This window comes from Triturus cristatus, chromosome 7 (genome assembly GCF_964204655.1).
Source record: "Triturus cristatus chromosome 7, aTriCri1.1, whole genome shotgun sequence".
Taxonomy (NCBI): domain Eukaryota; kingdom Metazoa; phylum Chordata; class Amphibia; order Caudata; family Salamandridae; genus Triturus; species Triturus cristatus.
Window position 1 is genome coordinate 1,067,229,391 of NC_140590.1, and position 20,611 is coordinate 1,067,250,001.

At 46.0% G+C, this 20,611-nt stretch overlaps 1 protein-coding gene across 1 annotated transcript in view; it reads right to left on the minus strand.

The window, feature by feature from the left end:
• The window catches only part of UBTD2 (ubiquitin domain containing 2), a 298,297-nt gene that overhangs the window by 117,453 nt on the left and 160,233 nt on the right, over positions 1 to 20,611 (minus strand). The window contains exon 2 of the mRNA XM_085618155.1: positions 730 to 966. Coding sequence (XP_085474281.1) covers positions 730 to 966 — 237 coding nt within the window. The remainder of the gene's footprint in view (positions 1 to 729; positions 967 to 20,611) is intronic.

Here is a 20,611-nt window from a genome sequence, read left to right on the forward strand (position 1 = left end):
GAACAGGCGTAGTGACATGCAGGGATACATTAAGCTCTTAATGTTGGGCAAATGAATACTTTTTGAAGAAATGAAATGAAAGCTGAAAAACAAACAGAAGGAGCTTACATTCAAATCTTGGATTCAGATCATGCTGTGTGCGTCCGAGTATCTTTGCCTCGGTTTTTAAACTAGTGGGCCATTGCTCTAACATAAAACGCTCCTCGTCTGAGTGCCATTGACGGGGAGTCATGGGCTCCAATGCAAGCGTCCCTCGATATATACGGACAGACAGTGGTAAGTTAAGTGCACTGGGTCCCTCATATGCCTAAGCCCCACTGCTATAGCACGTGCTACACTAAAGGTAGCTCGGCCTTAGCTCTTATTTTGCTGGATGCCACACTCCGGCTCCCAAACCCAGGAGACCACCATACTTCTCCCCTTCACCTTGCTCTCTGCCAGCCTCACTCTGTACTTAACCTCTAAACATTGTGCAGTTATGTGCCACTACAAGGTTCATGGTATGCACTGTAGAAAAAGCCTACAAATTGAAATAACCGTGATAAAACCGAAAACCAAAAATAACCCATCTAGGTATAAACTAGGCCAGACTATACAATCATGGGTGAACTTTGGTTTTGGGTTTCAGTCTGAGGTGGCCCAAGGGAACAGGTTATACATGTCCACTTTTAACTTCTATGTCCACCCCTTGCAGCCCAGGCCAGAGGCCAGGACCATGTGAACTCCTACCATGTGGCAGAGTGATGTTCGCGCCGTCCAGGATGGCCTGGGCCAGCTCATGATCGTTGCTCTCGAAGGCATGCGCAGCAGCCCGGAGTGCATCCCAGATCTCCTTGCGGCCCTCGAAGGCTGGCGCGGTGTCCCAGAACTCATCCCTCTTGCTGCGCAGCTGTCCGTCCGTCATGGGATAGTCACTCTTCCACTTTGGCTTCTCCTTTTTCAAAGGCTGATTTCGACCTAAAGCAACTGAGAAGCAAGTAAAAAAGAGTGCATTAAAAATTACATCTTAAAAGTATTACTTTTTTTAACAGATTATAAACCAAGTGAGGGCCTCACCCAAACATGAACTATGGCTAAGGGTGCCATATCTATCCCCTCACTTCTACCCAACGCTTTTTTCACATTTTATTGGACTACATTTGTACATAAATTCGGCTTTTGGGTTTATAGAAAGTTCTGAATCCCAGTCATGTTAAAATTATTCAGAGGGAGAGATGTGGTCTGGTGGCTAAGCTGTTGTTTATTTCTATCCCCACTTTGCCTCCATCCAGAATATTCTGAGCAAACCTCTTAATTTTAATGCCCCTCGTCAATTTTCTTATCTGACAAAATCAGAATACATTGTAAACATATCTCCGGAGTAAAGTTCTAACATTTTGCCAAATTTGGTATAATCCATTCAGATTTTTTGTGTGTGTGTATCGGACAGTAAAGTTTCCAATGGGAATCAAAATAGGAAATCAACATTTTGTGACCCACCCCTCTCCCACCCCCACCCTACCCGGCACAGGTAATGAGACTCATTCTCAACATAAGTGCATGAATCAGGTAGTCTAAGAAGCAAAAATTCCATGATTACAGGGGTAAAACCATTCTCAGAATTATGAATTACATTTTTTTGTATTAGTTTTACCTGTATACGAGTTGTTTTACATATCTCTTGTATGAGTTAATGATGGCAGAGTTCACTGTAAATGGTGATTTTCAGTGGTTTTTATGTTTTGTTTTGCAACCATTACTTTTCTATTTTTTAAACTAATTTGCGAGTTTTTTAACATATGTTATGGTGTTGTAATCAAAAGCTAACCATAACTTCACTTCAACCTTTCATTTTTCAATGAATTTTTGTTTTTTTCATTCTTTTAATTCTGTGAATGTATACCCTAAGTGCTAGGCATGACCCTCAGCCATATCCAGGAGGGTTTGTCACAGGGGCAGGACTTAGAACAGGCCCTGCACCAACCCAAAGTGGCCAGCCGACCCCTACTGTGTGTGGCCTTCAAACATGCATCGAAGTGTCTGGCCCGACCAAGCATCTAACCTGTTGCATATGGCCAACCCTCCCTGTACACAGTCTAAGGGCCACGTGCTGTGGACATTTAAGGGTTTGCGGACCTTGTCATCGGGTTTGCAAAAACAAGCAACCTTTTTTTTTTAAACATGGTTTCTCGGAGGAACATATCACTAAATAAAATGAGGCCAGAAAAGGTCCATCACGTCCATCTACTCCTCTGTTCATTTCCAATCTGGCGAGACACTGGAACCTCCACAGTCTTCAGCTCTGTATTGCCTTTCCAGTGGAAATAGTTTGACTATACTTGAAAACCGTATCTAGAATATGAATCCTGAAATCCACTAAGTAATATTGTTTCTGTGTTACAGAAACAAATATTTTACTACACAGAACCATCCAGCAACATCTTGTGTAAAAGAAAAAAAACATTCTAACCATCACACTGTATTGAATACTGGAATAAAAACCCACCACAATGCTCTGTCCTGCCCCAGGAAATATTTTACTCCACCCTCAGGAAAGTAACCCACCTCACAGCAATGAATTCTAGAACCACTAACAATTTTTGTTAAGCCAATATGGGAGATTTTTTAAACATATGTTAAAAGATGGTATAATCAAATGCTAAGCATAACTTCAATTTAACCTTTCGTGTTTCAATGAATGTGTTTTTTTTCCTTATTTAACTTTTATGAAATTTTACTCTACGTGCTAGGCATGACCCTCAGCCGTATCCAGGAGGGTTTGCCACAGAGACAGGCCTTTGAACAGGCCCAGTCACCAAGCCAAAGTGGGCGGCCGACCCCTACTGTGCATGGAGTTCAAATGTGCGCAGAAGGGTCAGGCCTATGGCGAGGCCCAGCATCAAAGCTGTCGCTTATGGCCAACCCTCTCTGTGCACAGACTAAGGACCATGTGCAGTGGGCATTTAAGGGTTTGTTGACCCGGTCATTGGGTTTGCAAACTTGAGTACCCTCGTAGAACCTCCTGTCCACACATCCCTAACTTTACTGACATGTCACATAAAATCCAGGCCCTCGCAAGGCACTTTCGAATTCAAAGTTCTCAAGAAATGCTGAACAGATTTACACAAATCAAGCAAATGCAATTCCAGGAGTACTGTTCAACTTTCATGTAGCACTGTAATATAATTCAGCTGTTTTTCTGAAGACAGCAAAGATTCCTATATCAGTTAAAAGTCGAATTGTCTTTGTATTCCCAATGCGCTTGCCCTCTGCTCGACAGATCAACGAAACTTGCTATGCCAAATCGAATGCCTGTATTTTGGGCGATTGTCAGAAGATTTGAAGGACACCAGTTAATAAGCAAACAAAACAATGTTTTTCAAAGCAAAATCCGCGCTATTCATAAGTACACAGGCGCTATTGGGGATTGCGTCATGTAGGAATGGTTCATGCATATTAAAGCATTGAACACAAATCATAACCTAAGAAATGATACTAAATCCCATACTTTCTCAGGCTAGCATGAGGCTAGGGCCAAAGATCGTAGGTCAGAAAAGTAAAACCCTTCAACAGTCCCAACAGTCCTACCATGACTACAGACACAAGTGCGATATCAGAGCCACTGCTTACGTTTTTGTTTGCATACCCTCTCTGTAGTTACAGTGCCGATTGTTATGGGAACAATTCAAATATGTGTTTGTCTAAAAGGCATTTTATTTCCATTTCTGCACAAGAAAGAATTTTGTATGTTGCAACGAGTGATACCTTTTTGGTGGCCCGATATTAGGTGACACACGATTAATGATTTACCATTGAGAAATTGCAAAATTATTAGCACTAAAACGTAACACTTCGCAGCCATGTGCGACTGCAATGCTTGAGTTTTTATCTACCACTCCACACCCATCTAGATTTCACCCTGGCCCCAGAAATAGCTACCCAATAAGGGCGGGTTAGTGAACATTCCGGAATAATGACGAAAATGTCTTCAGTCGTTGACAACCCTATTTACCTATTGAACCGCAGTACTTTTAAAATGTTTAAATCCACTTGTACGACGTACATTTAGGTCTCTTTAAGGATACTTTGGAGCTGATCATGATGGCGGATGGCCTGCCATTGACGGACTACTGCATTATGATGCTGGCGGTTGGACCACAGCGGTCGCCTCCACCAGGATCTCAGATCCCAACTGGGCAGCGGTCTAAATTGTGACCCTGAATGGCCGTGGTGCCAAGCCAGGCACGGCCGTCAGGATTTGGATATCCCTTTCCGACAGCCTTTTCATGGTGGGAACACAGAGATGAGAAGATTGTTGGAAAGAGATAAGGGGGCCCCAAAAAGGATCCTCTGGCGTTGTAGGCCACTGAGAAGTAGCAATGGAGCCCCATGCACTGATTGGTACACGGCACGCGATGCATGGACCTGCTGGTGGTGCAGCAAGGCGGCGGCATGTGCTGCGGCTATTTAAATTAGCCGCAGCATGCCACAGCTGCGGTTCTGAGAACTTTGCAGCTGCCAGTACGGCGGTCGCATCTTAATGCAGCAGACGGACTGCCGCCTGCTCATCGGGCTGTCTCCCGACTGTCAGAATAGGAGTCACCGGTCCGACCGACCACAATCAGGGCCTTTGTCAGTTCCAGTCATTTGTATGTGCACAAGGTAACAGTGTAGCCTCAAACGCTAATGGGTTTAGACATTTTACTACCTTATTGCACGCATATAGGAATTAATGGCTGGAGTGCGATACAATGTTAGTAAAAGCAACTGGCGTGCTTTGTGCTGTCAAGTTCTGTTTTTCACAATTCACAAATGGGAATAGCGTCCTTCGTTACCAAGCACAATTGCTCTTTTTGGCCCCTTTTCCCTCATTAAATACCTCTAGGAAACTCTTGGAGGAATATGCAGGTAGTAAAAACGAGCACCCCCGTCCAATTTGTGCCCGACTTGAAATCTGACGCACTTTCCTTGAGAAACCTGATTTACAGCGCAGCAAAGAATAACCCTATAAGCAGTGATTTGTTAAATTGAAAAAACTGTAGTGCCATCCAGAATACCGTTTTTTTTCTACAGATCTGCTTTTTGAACTTGGCGTCTGTATCACTTTCTCCCTGCTCTCCTCCTTCCTTGATCATACCCCCGCCCAGTCAGTGCTCACTGCAAACATAAGAGGGCCTATGAAAACAAACCGGTTTCCAAGGCAACAAGCCTTCCTTGTGAGAAAAACGTACTATTTTAAGCCGTTTATTGCTCTTATCATTGTGATGGCATAAAAAAAATGGAAGGAGCCCCATTGACTCTGCGTGTTTTCGCTGCCAACACTTCACCTCAGGGAACACATATGAACCTCCCCCCCCCCCCCACACACACAGTCGTAACCAAGAAGTATACTTGCACACATCTATGTAACATTTGAAATGAAAGGGCGTCTTTCAGGGCCTTTTTCCAGGTCTTGGAGCTGACCGGGTTGCACTGATAACTACGGTTGCTTGTGTGGGTTTTAGGTTTATCTGCAGACAGATGTAGAGGTCTGTAAAACCTCGTTATGTAGTCATAAAAAAGTACAATGAGAGAGAGAGAGAGAGAGAGAGAGAGAGAGAGAGAGAGAGAGAGAGAGAGAGAGAGAGAGAGAGAGAGAGAGAGAGAGAGAGAGAGAGAGAGAGAGAGAGAGAGAGAGAGAGAGAGAGAGAGAGAGAGAGAGAGAGAGAGAGAGAGAGAGAGTGTGAAAGAGAGGGCGCTTTTGGCCAGCCCGCTTCAGTCACTGTTTTTGCATGGCCTGTCAGCGCTTGGATGTGCTCCCATCAAAGCTAGGGCTGTGTTAGGGCTGTTTACTATGGCTCAGTTGTGCTCCCATTGAGGAGTTGTAGGCCGCTCAAGTAGTAATTTTGTGAAACTAGAGCCAGCGTGTGCTCTTTGGCTGTGGTGTAACTAAAAATTATGAAATGGGGGGGGGGGGTGGGGGTGCTGAATGTGACAAGGGGCGTGGAGTCTCCCATATCTCAAAGATACTCATTGGCATTGGGCTGAATGGGAGTCCCTTGAAGAGATGGGGTCCCCTGGAGGGATGGGGGCTTCACTGCACTGCAGGGGCCTGTGCTACGCTCCTGCGGTCCGGTGTACGTACTTTGTGGACTGTGGACACACCGTTCCATTTATGGCAAGCTAAAAAAGTTATTTATCTACGGACTCAAGGTCCTGGATTATTACAACGTATTTATCAAGCATTGGCATAGCTAACCAGTCTCAGCAATGGGACTGCTGAATCACAGAGTTGGCGAAAGGGGGTTGCTTTTGCACAGCAGGTTTTTTATTTCTGACTTTTTAATCAATGGATGTGTGCATGGGGGACATAAGATTGTGATTTGCCAAACAGGATGAGCTTTATATTTGTTTGCGGGGCTCTTTTGTTTAAAGCACCGACACAGTGAACCTTGCTGCTGTTTACAGCTGAGACCTAAAAAAACGGGGATTGTCACAGCAAATCTGGGGCCTCTGGTCACCCTAAAGCTGTGTCAGAACAAGAGTTTTGCTGCTGTTGTGAATGCCTAAGATATCAGAATGTAAATCATAAGCTCCCTGCAAGCCCCAAACAAAAAAAGTCACACAGAACAAAGTCAAAAGATAGAAAAAAAATTTAACAAATAAAGTACCATGAATCACACCATAAATCAATTGGTACCTAGTCCATGCTCAGGAAAAAGAAAGGACGTGACGTGTGTAGAATATCCCACACAGCAACAACAAATGAGCACGGATAGGAGAAGCCTAAAAAGTACATGCAGAAGCGTGCGGCCAGTAGCCGCATATGGGAGCTGTAGTTGGTCAATGCTCCACAGCAGGGAAAAACACTCAAAGCCCCAGGAGGAAGCAGTAGGCGAGCAGGAGGCCTTGACTAAACAAGAGTGACGTCAAAGCCAACCAATAATAAGTAATGGGCAGGCTCTAAGCTCCCTTTAGCTTTCAGTCTAGAAGAAATTTTGTAACCGCTGACTGCAGGCGAAGCCTTAAAACATCACAAACATGGGAACCTGAAGGGGAAAATCAAAAAGATGCAGACCTCGACAACAGCAAGTTGGGGACACTCGGACTGCAGCTCGTTTATAGTGTCTTTCCAGCACTCTGGCTGACTCTGAGAATCCAAATTGGGCTAAAAACGACTATACCACTGTCAACCAGAGAGTAGATGGCTGGGGAGCAGACGAGGCAGCGCCCAGACTTACTTCAGCTCAGGTGCAGGACCCTGCCCTCTGCTGTGACAGAGGAGTCTACTGAAGTGGCAGCTGCATCAGAGGACAGAGGCTTATGGCCAGAAGCTCTGGGTATCACACTCTCCTGGCGTTAACCAGAGCCACTGGGATGACTTGGGCAATGGTCATTCCTGATCTTCTTCAGAACTTTTGGCAGGAGAGGTAAAGGTGAGGAGACTTACAAGAGTCCAGAGCACCAGTTGGGCCCAAAGGCACCTCAAAGCAAGAACTGCCCTGGCAACTCCAATGTGCAAACGTTTAGACACTGCGCGGTCTTGGTGGTGGTGAAATGGGAGAGCCAGGGTCATCTCCACTGCTGGAAGAGACAGCACCGCCTCTGAATGCAGCCACCATTTGTAGTCTGTTAGGTAACGCCAGCTGAGTTTGTCCACCCTGGCGTTCAAAGACCCTGCCATGTGCTGTTCAATCAGGGAGATGCCCTTCCTACTCAGTCATTTCCAGAGGAGCAGAGCCTTTTGGCACAGGAAACCACAATCCCACTCTTCACAACTTGTTTGGGGGCAGTGGTGTTGTCCCTGACAACATACATCTGTTCCCCCTTGTTGGAGTAGAAGAAATTAACGCCAAGCCATCTGCAACTCCAAAAGATAGACTATTGATGAGGAGGAAACCAGAGTCCGTTTATTTGCATCTCTTCCATATGACCTCCTAAACCCAGTAATGATGCATCCACCATGACCATTAGCCCTGGGTGGGGTATGGAGACATGTCTACCACTGGTCCAATTGTGGTCCAGTAGCCACCACTGCAGGTCTTCCGCAGTCTGCTCTTACATTTGGATGAAATATGAGATAATTCCTTGGTGCCGAGCTAACAAACTTCCAACCCCACTCTTGAACCTCTAAGTGTCCCTTGTCACAGTACACTAGCAGGATGTAGCAGGTCAAGAGTCCAAGAAGCCTCAGAGGTGCTAGGTCAAAGGTTGAAGCACCAGGATCATAGCCCAAATGTCCTAGAAATGTTGAATCAGAGAGAAGGTTTCAAGCTGCACCGTATCCAGGATCGCTCCAAAGGCAGCAAGGCTCTGCAAAGGAGCCAAGTGTGACTATGCCACATTGACGGAAAATCCTAGAAATGTCAACAAGTTGGCCGTTTGGGATGGTTCACGACTGTTTGAGGTGAGCTAATCTTCAACAATCAGTCATCGAGGTATGAGAAGACTAGTATTTCTAACCTTCCAAGATGTGAAAAGGCCACGACTATCACTTTAGTCAATTCACGTGTGGCACTGGTAAGGCCAAAGGAGAGCACTGCGAATTGAAAGTGCATGTGGCCAACCTGAAACCGCAGACTGCGTTAGTGGAACTGCCGGACAGGGATATGGACAGAAGTAACCTGCAGATCCAGTGCCACCATCCAGCCACCTGGATCAAAGGCAAATGGAACATTGTGCCAGTGTGAGCATCTTGACCGTGTCCTATTTGAGGAAGAAGTTCATAGGGCATAGGTCTAAAATAAGACTAAGTCCTCCATCCTTTTTCGGCACCAGAAAGTAACAGGAGTAGCACAGGTACCATCCTCTGAAGCTGGCACACTATGTGCACAGTAACCTGAACTTCCCCTTTCAAAAATGGACAAATGGTGATGTGGAAGCCAATGAGGGGGAGGTGGGATGCTTGGAAGGATAGAAACAAAGGGTAGGGTATACCTATGCAAGACAATCTGAAGCACCCAGCTTTCTGCTGTGGCGCCTTGCCTCCTGTGTAGGTAAAAGCTTCTCCGGTCTCCAACCATGTGACAGAATGCAGCCGAGGACAAACTAAAGGGATTTTGTAGAGGCAGCGGAGAAGAGAGGGTGACTGGGTAGTTGCTTGCCCTTGGGGACCTGGATGCTATTGGCGGATGCTAGACCTCTGCACTCAAAGACCCGGGAGGACTGCTGCTGATGAGGGAAGGTCTGTCATGGCCTCTGCAGTAGGCATCTTCCAATACCTTGAAACAGACAAATACTGTTAGGGAAACTGCAGTCTGGGCAGTGCTGGGCCAAGAGAACACGCGTTTCCATTGCTTTACTTAAAGCGCTCTTATTTCAACTCTGACCTGTCTCCAAAGAGGTGGGTGTCATGAAAAGACATTTTCATCAGTGATTGTTGGATGTTGTCCGAAAAGGCCGCAGAGCATATCCAGGCACAGCTGCAAAGCACCTCACTAGAACCAACTGCCCTATCCAGACAGGCCTGAACTGATCACATATTTTGTAGCGACTTGGTCTTTCTGAATTATCTGTTGGAAGCTGGTGTGAAGGTCATCTGGGACTGCAAACAGGATAATGGCCACCATATCCCCCAACACAGGTTCAAAACTCAAGCTGCCTCCTGGGACATTATTCGCATGACTAAAGGGTGGGGGGGGGTCGGGTGGCGGTGGGGGGGTGAGGAACGCAAAGAAATCCCTTGCACACTGGAAAACATTTGAATAAAGCACTTTGTCAGAGAGAAATCGAGAGAGAACTCCAGATCTACGAAGGGCGGCGCTGAAAGAAATTAAATAAAATTGCCGTGCACAGCTGACATTTATATTGTGGCCCCTACATCACTTCTGTGGTGTGATGGACTCGACAGAGCAGGACGTTGCCACCTACAGATGCACGTGGGATTTGCTGAGAAAATTCTCTGGATGAGGCCTAGTGCCATTCCCCAAAGCGACAGGGAGTGTGAGAGAGTGAGTGTGTGAGAGAGTAAACACCAATGTGTGGCAGTGGGCTAGGGAATTCCTCACGGAGGAGGGGAGAGAGTATGTCACTAGTGATGTCACATGCATTATAATGAAGAGGCCCGGAAATGAGCACTGGGCCATCTCATCCTGGTGTTTACTGGTATCCAGAACGAAGAAGGACCTGGCAAACTCCTCTGTCCTCACCCAAGGACAAAGAGGAGCGCCCCCCCGCCCCCCCCATCCCACTAATCAAGGAGGAAGACAAGAAGAAAGCGCAAGGAGAGGAGTCAAAGTCCTTTAAACAAGGACGTATATATCAGTCATATGGGCATCCAAGTGACAACTTTTTATGACGTATACATTAAGGGAGTGAAGAGGTTAATGATGAAAAATGTAAGGAAAGAAAACAGGATAAATGAATGCATTCTTCTATTCTTCAGTTTGGCCCCAAAATACAACCTAAAAGTTTTTGTCAAAACTTTTCCAGACATTGAATTTCAGTGGAAGCTAGCCCAGTCAAAGGTATTTATGTAGTTGAGATTTTACATAACACAGACTATGTCATGTCTACATCCAAGTGATTTGCACAGTTGTAAAAATAGAATATATACTAGTAAAGGAGAATAAAATCACAGATCAACTCACACCGATGTTACACTGACTACTAAATACACGTACACATTAATGTTTGATGAAGGAGTAAAGTGTTTTAGCAATGCTCTTACGCTAGTGTTGCTTTGGTAGACAATTAGACCAGGAGGTATGTCTTGCTGAATTGAGTTTACAATCACAGGACTCTTTCAGAAAGAGTTTGTGTCAATGATCGCATCACGCGTAAGGGTATTTTTGTTATTTACTAAAAGTGTAGGCCCTCTGTCTTGTCTGGGTTTAGGCTGAGGTTGTGATTAGTAGGCCAAAATCCAGTATTAAAAGTTTTTTTCTTCTTTTACATCTCTTTTTTAGATCTTACTTTTAAATAAATTAGAGAGTCATCAGTGTATTGATACACACTTTGAAGTAGACCTCTTAATTCTTCATTTAGCAATTCCCATCTATAGATTGAAAAGTGTGTGGACTAATGTCTCACATATAGGTAGAAAAGTGTGGGGCCACATCTGTAGTCTTATGGGGACCATCAGGGAGAAGCAGAAAGAGTCATTTGGAACCTTAACAATATTGGACCAGTCACCCAGGTGGCAATTAATCAAATGTAACACAATGATGTCAAACTTCACTCAATTGTGAAGAAAGTTGTGTCAAATGCCACTGTAAGGTCAAGAAGGAGTATAACGTAGTGCCCTCCATTGCCCATGATCTTAAGGTCGTCATCAATTAGATTTAGAGTTGCAGTTTCTGTGTTGCAGCCGTTCCAGAAGCCGGATTGGTTTGTTTCTTTTGTTGCTTTGATCTTTCAATTGCATATGTATGACTTTTCTAAGGTTTCTCCCAGGAAGGGGAAAATAGTGGTCAAAAATGATGTCGCTGTTCTATATGAGCGGATGCCCATGTTCCCTACTGACCAGGGAGCGAATGAGATGATCAAAAATGAGAACGATAGACCTACAAACCCTACACGACTCTTCGCGCTAGCTTGACCAAGCAGTTTGGGCATCACAAACAAGAGGGGTGAAAAGGTTGTCGTGGCACAACATATATATCGTAACACACATTAAATCCGGCAAAGCTTATTGGTTTAAATAACGTATTTAATTATTGTCACAATCATACTAAAGATATTAAGAAAAGAGTGTTAAGAGCCATGTTCTGCATTTCGAGGACTGTTGTGTGAATTTAATTCCTTCTAAATAGATACCGTGAATGAATGTCATATTTTCAGAGTTCAGCACCATGGGTTTATCCAAAGATGTTTCAGGTCCTGAATCTTTTATTTTTATTTTTTAATCATAGTGTGAACTCAAGTGCCACAGGCACATTAGAGTCCAAAATCACGCGGTAGTAGAGTAAAGCAACGTCTCAGCTTCATACCTCTCGGCCTCCTTGGAATTATAATAAGTCTCTTAAATGGATAGGAAAAACGTTGTAAGTAAAAAATAAACTCCAAATAATCCATCTTCTGCAGTTAATAAAAATAATAATCCTCCATTAGGGCCTGATTATGAGTGTGTGTGTTATTTATCGCACATGATCAATACCGATACCACGGGGCGCATTATTTATCGTGTGTGATAAATAATACCGATCGCAGGTTTGTGGGGAAATAACATGCAAATGTTGGTGTTTAATGCATCAATAGTCGAATGGAACGGTAAATATAGTACAATTTCCCTTGTTAAATATCAACAAGTTTAACCTGCCGAAATTTAAAGACAGCTGTGGTAATTAACGCATCGGATTAAAAATCAATGCGTTAAATACAGCCAAACTCGTAACTCCGTACGCACGGGTCGGAATCTACCAGCCCACACATAATCAAGTCCTTCGGTCCTTCCAACTGGAGTCGGGGTGGGACATATCTTGTATATGTCGTGGTCGAATAATTCCAGTGCCACACAGCAATAGTAGGTTACCCAACCCTGTTAAGACTTCAAAACTAGGCAATGCCCTGAATCCACTCTTACCTTTGAGAAATAACGTTATGCTTCCTTTCAAAGCTGTATTGTTTATATCACACCACAGACTTATGAAATTCATCATATCACTGGTTTTCAGCAGTATGAAATCGGAAGAAGAACCTTGCGTAGTTTTGCTATCCTCTGGAAGACACTTCTGTTTCAGTTGGTGCATTACTTCCATCTACTTTCACAGACTGATTCAAAAGGTCTGACCTCGGAGCATTCATGAAATTTGACAAACCAAAAAAAAGTTTGCCAAATTATACATGTAATCCAGGGACTGGGAAATTAATTTTTCTTCATTTTAACTCTTTTGTTGAATTGCTGCTCGCAATTGTAACATTCAACCATGGGCTGCTACTGGACACCATTAAGCAGAGACTCACTTCAGCTTCAGGACCATAATGCGTTATAGTCACAGAGCATCAATAGTGCTTGGCCCAAAGTAACCGTTGTCAATAATAGAATGATCCTGAAATCAATTTTCTCAAAGAGAATTGTAATCAGGATCGAGATGGGACAAAGTGCCGCACATGGACCTCATCGCCCCTTTCACAAGATGAGGATCCTGCTGTACAGAGGGCAGCCAATTGATGGACCTATGTGCAAGAAAGGCACGTCAATTTGACAAGAGCGGCTCATCCATGCCTCACAATTACCTGTTGACGCTGTTGCCACCTGCATGGCAAAATAGGGAAACCATCCAAAGGAAACCAATCAAATACTGGTAGGGTGAACAGCTGGTATCAACAGCTGTGTACTACACCAACCCACCCGGTTAGTTTTCGTTTCTTAACAAATACTTATTAACGTATTAAATAAGACGTTCTTTTTTACCTAATCACACGAAAATTCAGTATGGAGGTAAGGAATGACCTGATGATTTCCCCCAAATGTACAGGGTACCATGTACTCCTGCTGAGACCCATATCCAGGACTTGCAGATTGTCTACAGATCCCTGCAGCAGGTTAATTTATTCGGTGTTTACTTGCGTTCTCCTGCAGAGTCAGCAAAGCACAGCAAACTCGGGCTGAGCTGCCCATAATGGAGAGATCCGCAAGACCGATACGAACACGGCTGATTCTGTCTATAGAGCTTCCGAATTCGTTTTCAGGTACTAGAGACAGCACCTGCCCTGGATGGATACAAACTCGACATTTACATGCGAGCTATCTATAATCAAAAGCTCACAGCTCCTCAGAGAAGCACTGGGTGAACACAGCCCTTGACTTAGTTCTATGCCTTATTAATGATCATTTTCCCCTGCGCTATGCTTTTAAAAGCGCTTTCGTAAGGAAAAGTAGGAGCAATTACCTTTAGCTACGAGTTTAACTTGAACGATACTTCAAAGGATGCAAATTGCTTTCCTTAACAGAAATCATTTCGTAGTGCAAGGGAAAACACTCGAGACACCTTTGATATGCCGGAAGAGTAACACTTGCGCCCATATTACTGCCCTGTGCTCTAAATTCATGTGTGCTGGGTTTCTAAATGGGAACACAAAAACATGATGTATGGATTGCCTAAATTAATCCCAGCACTGGTAACTGATCAGGGCTGCAATCCAGTCCATCAATTTTTTTGCCTAGCGGAAAGGAACCAAACTCAATTCAGCCTTGTCCTACTCCGATTTAACTGTCCAGTCCAAACTACCAAGCCAGGACCCCCTGAACGGTAACACAAGCAACCCCAAATGGGTTTTGGCCTTGGCCAGAACCAAGACTGTTTTGCATATGGATGATTCCTACCCGAGGTGGCACGGTGAGCAAAAAAAAAATGATGTTAGAATTGCGGCCCAGAGTAATGACAAGTTGCTGAGATGCCCTTACAATCCACCCATCCCTTTTTATTATTTTTCCTCCCTGCAACTCCCCAAGTACAATAGGAATGACCAGGTGGGTGCCCTTGCTCCCCATGCCCCGTACTCAAGTTGCACCCTACAGAAGAGTCCAAAATATGTTGAAGGTTCCATGTGACGAGATAGGTACACCGTACTGCTTTTTAGAGGGAGAACAAATAAAAAGTGTGGTCCTTTTCGGTTTGTTACAAGGGGGATATGATTTACTATGCACTTATGTGTCTTCACTGTTGCCTAACCGCCACCGCGCCCCCACCGTCTCATCTCCCCGGAGAATGGACCTGATTTTATTTCCTCAAAGGAGCCCCTAATCATGGTGTCAGAGGGCCTTTTCTGTTTTTAGGTCCAGCCTGGGCAGCGCATGCGCTGCTCTGTGAGGCATGCTGTAATCCAGACTGTCTGTAAACACCCAAGGAGTGCTGGAGGGTTGAACAGGAGCGTGTCAACGTGAAAATGCTCTTGGGCAACCTTAAAGCGCAGGTAAGGCCTTTGGGACTGCAGGGCAGGCACATGAAAGTTGATGTACTGCAGGTCCAAGGCTTGCCATCCAGCTGCCTGGGTCCAGGGCCAGTGTGAGCATTTTGAATTTCTCCTTCATCCTTCTTTAGCATGAGGAACTTGCAGAGTCTGCAGCCCTCTCGATGCACCTTTGGACAGTAGAGCTCGCACCTCTTGCAGAAAGATGAATATATGCTCCTCAGAGTGGTTCAAATGAGTGACGAAGCTGCAGCAGGTCGGAAAGAAACAGAAGGGCATAGCTCGGCTGAACAATCTTGAAGACCCATCTGTCAGATGTGATGATTGCCACCCTGGGAGAAAGTGTTGGATCCTGCCTCTCACAGGGCCGTTGTGCGTAGGTGCTAAGTGCAAACTAGAGCGGCTTGGATTTTTATGCAACAGTGGAGGGGGGACTGCGAAGATCGATGCAATTGCTGACCTCTGTGTTGCCTCCCTGATCCTCATCCCCAACCACAAAAGGATTGGGGTGACTGCGGTGGGGAGGTGGCTCACTTGAATTACATAAAAAAAAAGCCAAAACTGATGGGAAAACTATGTGGCAGGGGTTAAGAGGTTCAAAGAACGCGCTGTGGCCCGACTTTCCTTAAAGCATTCTAAGGTCGAGCCAGCTTTTTGCTGAATTGGCAGAGCCCTCCGAAAGGCACATCTAGTAGGGATGCTTGCACATCTCCTGAAATCCTGTGGATCACATTCACACATGGAGATGAGCACTAAACAAGTGCTGACTGCTCGCCCCAAACAATCATAAATCGCCAGGCCATCATGAATGATAAACTTGGCCGTATCCTGGCCATCTTGAATGGGGAACCGGCCTTTACAACTCGGACTCAACAATGTGTGCTGTTTCCCTGAAAGCTGAACAATGATTGCCTGAACCACGCATCTGCCTTAACCACACATGTGTAGTTATGGCATGTAGCGGTCTAGATGCTAGGATTGGGGAGGGGTTGGGGGGGGGGGGTCGTTTTTATAGGTGGATTCGGTTTTAGGGCTCAGGGCGGGGGGTTGGGGAAGTTTTATGGGCTGGGGTCGGGTTTTAGGGCCCAGGGTGGTGGGGAGGGAGAAGGGTGAGTTTCAGGGGAGGGGTCAGTTTTAGGGCACAGGAGGGTGACTGGGGATCATGGTCATTTTCGGAAGGGTTTTAGGCCTCAGGGCGGGGGTAGGGAAAGAGGTCATTTTAAGGGCGGGTTAAGTTTTAGGGCACAGGATGGGGGCTGGGGTTGAGGGCAGGGTTTTAGGTCTCAGGGCGGGGGGGAAAGGGTTGTTTTAAAGCCATTTTGGGGTCAGTTGTAGGCCTCAGGGTAGAGGGGCTGGGGTAGTTTTTGGTAGGGGCCAAAGTTTTCGGCCTCAGGGCGTGGAGAAGGGAAGGGGAGAAGGGTGGGTTTGGTTTTAGGCCTCAGGGCAGGGGGGCCGAGGTAGGGGGAGGATTTTAGGGCCTAGGGCGAGGAGTGGGGTGGTAAGAGTAATGGTAATTTACCATGCATATCCCTTTGGCAATTATGCCTTTACAACAAAATGAGTTGTAAAGGCATGCATGGTAAAGGCATGCGTGGTAAGAACAGTCCCAAAGATCAGAAACTGCTTACTCGTGAGGTATCTATTGCAGACCACTGGATACCAGGGTGCAGGTGGTTACAAGACAAGGAGCTGATGGTTGCAACACAAACTACTTCATATATAGTTTTCTATGATTACATTGTGGAACCTCACTGTATCTCATCCACTATCATGGTTCCTCCTGTCATTTTCCTGCCTGGTCTATTATGGACCCTTTCCTAGCAACTGCCCGACGAGCATCCCCTTTTGGTGTTGCCAAATAGATTGCACAGAACCAGTTTGTTGCAAGACATTAGCTGACAGTGGCCTTAGAGCACAACCATTGCTGTCCATTGTTTGGTTTCACTGAGACTCATTTGGTTGCTTCTTACTCGTTAGCGTCTGTGGGCTTTACTACTTCATCTGTTTGTTTTTCCCTAGCGCATAAATGCATTACCTATTTCAATCCACTGCTCACTTTTCAGATGCAACTTTTTTTCTTTTTGTTTAAGCGCGCCACAAGAATGCATCTGTTTTCCAGCTATCTCTGTGTACTTCCCGCCTCCACGGTGCACGTGTTGCTTTCTCTATGTCCTTCTCCCCACCCCACATGACGCACTCCCTACCTTGTGTTTTCCTTCCCCATGGTTCTTTTTCGCTCGTGTGCTTCTCACTTAAGCTCCATGTTGCACTCTTGTCTGCTTGCTATCCACTCCTGCTCCACATTCCTCGCTGTTCATGTTGCTTCTCCCCACCTGCCCCTGTGCCCATATTGCTTTCCACTGCCCTTCTGTTGCTTGCCCACCCCTGCCCTCTGGGATTCCCAAACCCCTCCATTTTAATTCCTACCTGTTGTGTTTGGTGTAATGTGGCCCAGCCTCAGAATCTCATATCCGTGCGTGCTGAAATAACTGCACAGACATGAACTTGGTGATGTTGCTCTGACCACGAGGTCCGGGCCCCGTTTTTTTATTTCCTTGCCCCGTACCTCACGAGCTCAGACCATTCCGCTCGTGCGTGACGGGGTTGTTTAACAACCCCCCTCTCTCCTTGAACTATGTGAGATGTTCCACATCCCAACATAACACTCACACCCGTTTCTGATATGATATTTTATTTCTCTTTGTATAATGATCCAACTCAGGTCGGTAATCAAAGTCATGCTGCCCAGCATTGGGGAGATATACAGCATCACTAAAGCCATTGACAATGTCAACCTGTGCCCAAAGACATAACTTTTGGCTTTGCCAATGCTAGTTTCTCCCCCCCCCCCCCTCCCCCCCCCCACACTCCCCCCGTTAATGAGTCTGGTTTCCACTGTCGCTCCAGCAACCTGGAGGCCTTTCGTCCTTCGGGTGCTAACAGGGGCTGTCGTGTACTCCGGCCCCCTTTATTCTGCCTGCGAGCGAGGGAAGGTGTTGCCATGGCCCTCGGGGTCCCTACCCTCTCCGTTTCGACTTTGGCTGTCGGAGCCTGTCGCAGTGTAAGTACGAGTGGCGTGGTGCTGGCTCGGAAATGGACAAGGGGCCACACCCTCACCTCGCAGGCCCCGAAGACAGGTGCAGGCCGGTAGTTTCCCACGGCCAATCTCCATTGGTCAAGGGGGGGGGGGGGCACGGGGTTACCTGGGCGTCATGCAGGCGCAGCAGGACAGCGCTTAAAAGGTGCTACCTCGACTTGAGAGTTCCTGCTACCTGCCACTGACGTCCACGCCGCCCAGGAGCACCCGACGACCCGGATTTTTTGGCTTTTTCCCGCCCTCCCATCCCTTTAGCTTGGGGAATCCGAAAGGAAATGCTGTTAAGGTGTCATGTTTTGACCACAAAATGGATTGTCAACGTGGTGCATCACAAATCCGAGCGGAGGCGGATTCAAGATATGGCTGTTTTTGTATTGGGCGGGGTGACACGGACATTGATGAAGGGCGGGAGGCATCTGCTACCACAATTGTCCCTGGGCCTGGAGGGTACCCCGTGATACGCCCCGTGGGAGTGGGGGGGGGGGGGGGGGGGGGTGATGGCTGCGGCCCGGTGGCCCGGCCTCATCCCCCCGATTGGGTGCCAGGGGGTGTCCCTTCATTGGGTTGCTCTGGCATGGATGGTTCTTTTAGGGGTCAGCTGTGGAGCTGACCCTGGTTCCCTCACATTTGGGTGAGTGGAAGGTGCGCCTTGTAAACGATGCCCGAGGAGCCGCGAGGTAGTCAAACATGACTCCTAATGGAGTGTGAGAATACTGTATTCCTTATTGCTGTATATGTATATCAAAATGTTATGTAATATTAAGACAACTTTTGAATTTCTGTTTAACGTTGTGTTTATGAAGTATAATAAATAGGGCCAGAGAGAATGCTGACATTTCTCTAATGTAAGTACAGTTGTCTGGCTGGTTTTCATTGGGAGGAATGGCTGTATGTTGGGGGGTGGCAATGTCGGTGTCCTTTACAGCACACCGGTCTCATAACGGTCCCTCACCTGTGAGCAGCAGCTACAAACTGCCTTTGAAGACCACTGGAAATGAAGCGACTCCAGTTAGAACCCAGTGAGTGCCCGGTCTCGCGCAGACCACGAGTACTTCAATGGTTTCCTGGAAAAGGAAGGTGCAAAGGGGCACAAGCGAGCCGAGCTGTAGCTTGCTGCATTACGGGAACGGAAAATCGAAAAATTAAAAGCAATCTTGACGCTATACAAGCAGAGCACAGAGGACTCGGAGATACAGTGCCAGGAATCTACTTGTCGTGGATGCGAACCACTGCACTCCAACTGGGACCGGCAGAATCTGCGTGACACCTGCGGTGGCAGCCAGGGGAGAACGCAGCCCTTTCCTCCTCATCTCGCTTTTACACTGCTCAGATGACCCTGTGATCCCAATGAACACTGGGCGGACACCTTTATATTGTAGTGTCAGCTGCAGATGGGGGAAATTAGCTCCGCTATTACAGTGAATACGCAGGATTTACAACCTAATCTGAACTGAATCTGGTAACCTGCTTCGAGGCCTTAAGAGATGCGCTCCTAGATAAACAACTCTGCAGATAAAATAGATGTCCCTCCAAAATAGCATTAAGGGGTGGGCTTTGACCTTCCTTCTAGTATGGCCGTCTTCAATTTCACCGCCCCAAGGGAATAATTACATATACTTCCAACTGGAGAGATCTTTAACTCGTCGCACTCTATCCTATGTGGGCAGAAGAAAGAAGCTCACGTTTCAAATTGTATGTAAGAAATTCCCTGAGCTTCTGCAAACATGCGCATTTTTTATGGCCGCTTCTAATATTTCCATTCTCGGCTTGCATCTGCAGGTTGGTGAAACTGAGCCGAGCTTTCATCAGGAGACGAATGGCTAACACCAGCAAGGCGGAGGACCGCAAATACCAAACACCCACTACGATTCACAACAAAGACAACCCTCCGCACAGTCCACGCTCACACGGATTAGGTTGGAAGGTTGCGTGTCCAACACCCTTTCTTACAGAACAGCTCGGCCAGTATAATCCACACCCTCGAGCCACTCCCACAAACATTACATGTGGTTGGCAAGCTACTTCACCCAGAAGATCTCTGCAAGAATATTAAATAATAAATAAAATAAAAAAATCACAACTGTATACTAAGACTGTACAAAAAGTCAAGTAACGGGCATACCCTGTGCTATGCAAGTACGCAGCAACATAACAAAAAGCAGCGATTTAAAGAGGGTGCCAATTTGCTGACCAAAACACTAAACGTGTCTGCTAGCAACTGAAAATTGTGTATATTGTTATTTCAAGACTTTTAAAACACTAACAGGCCTCCTTACTTGCAGTGAGACACATATGTCATTGTATTTGGCACCATCGCTAAGGGTTTCTAAACGCCTGAGTAAGAGCTAAGGATCCTGAGACATACTAGACTTACAGGAAAGCCAAACCAAACAGCTAGATTTTAAGTCCACATCTAAACTTCATCAATGATGGTTCAGTTTGTAAATGATGGGATAAAGCATTCCATAACCTGGGAGCGCATATAGAAAAAAAATCGCCCAGCCTGATCTGGCTTTGCGAATTCTAGCAATCTATAGAAAATTACCCCCTAAAGACCCAGGCATCCTAGTTGGGTGGTATCTCAACAGTCGCTGCTTAAAGAAGCTGGAATCCACCCCATACTTCTGGACAAGGAAAAATGTTTTAAACAATTATTTGTTTGATAGGTAGTCAGTGGAAGTTGCGCAAACTGAGTCTGCTATG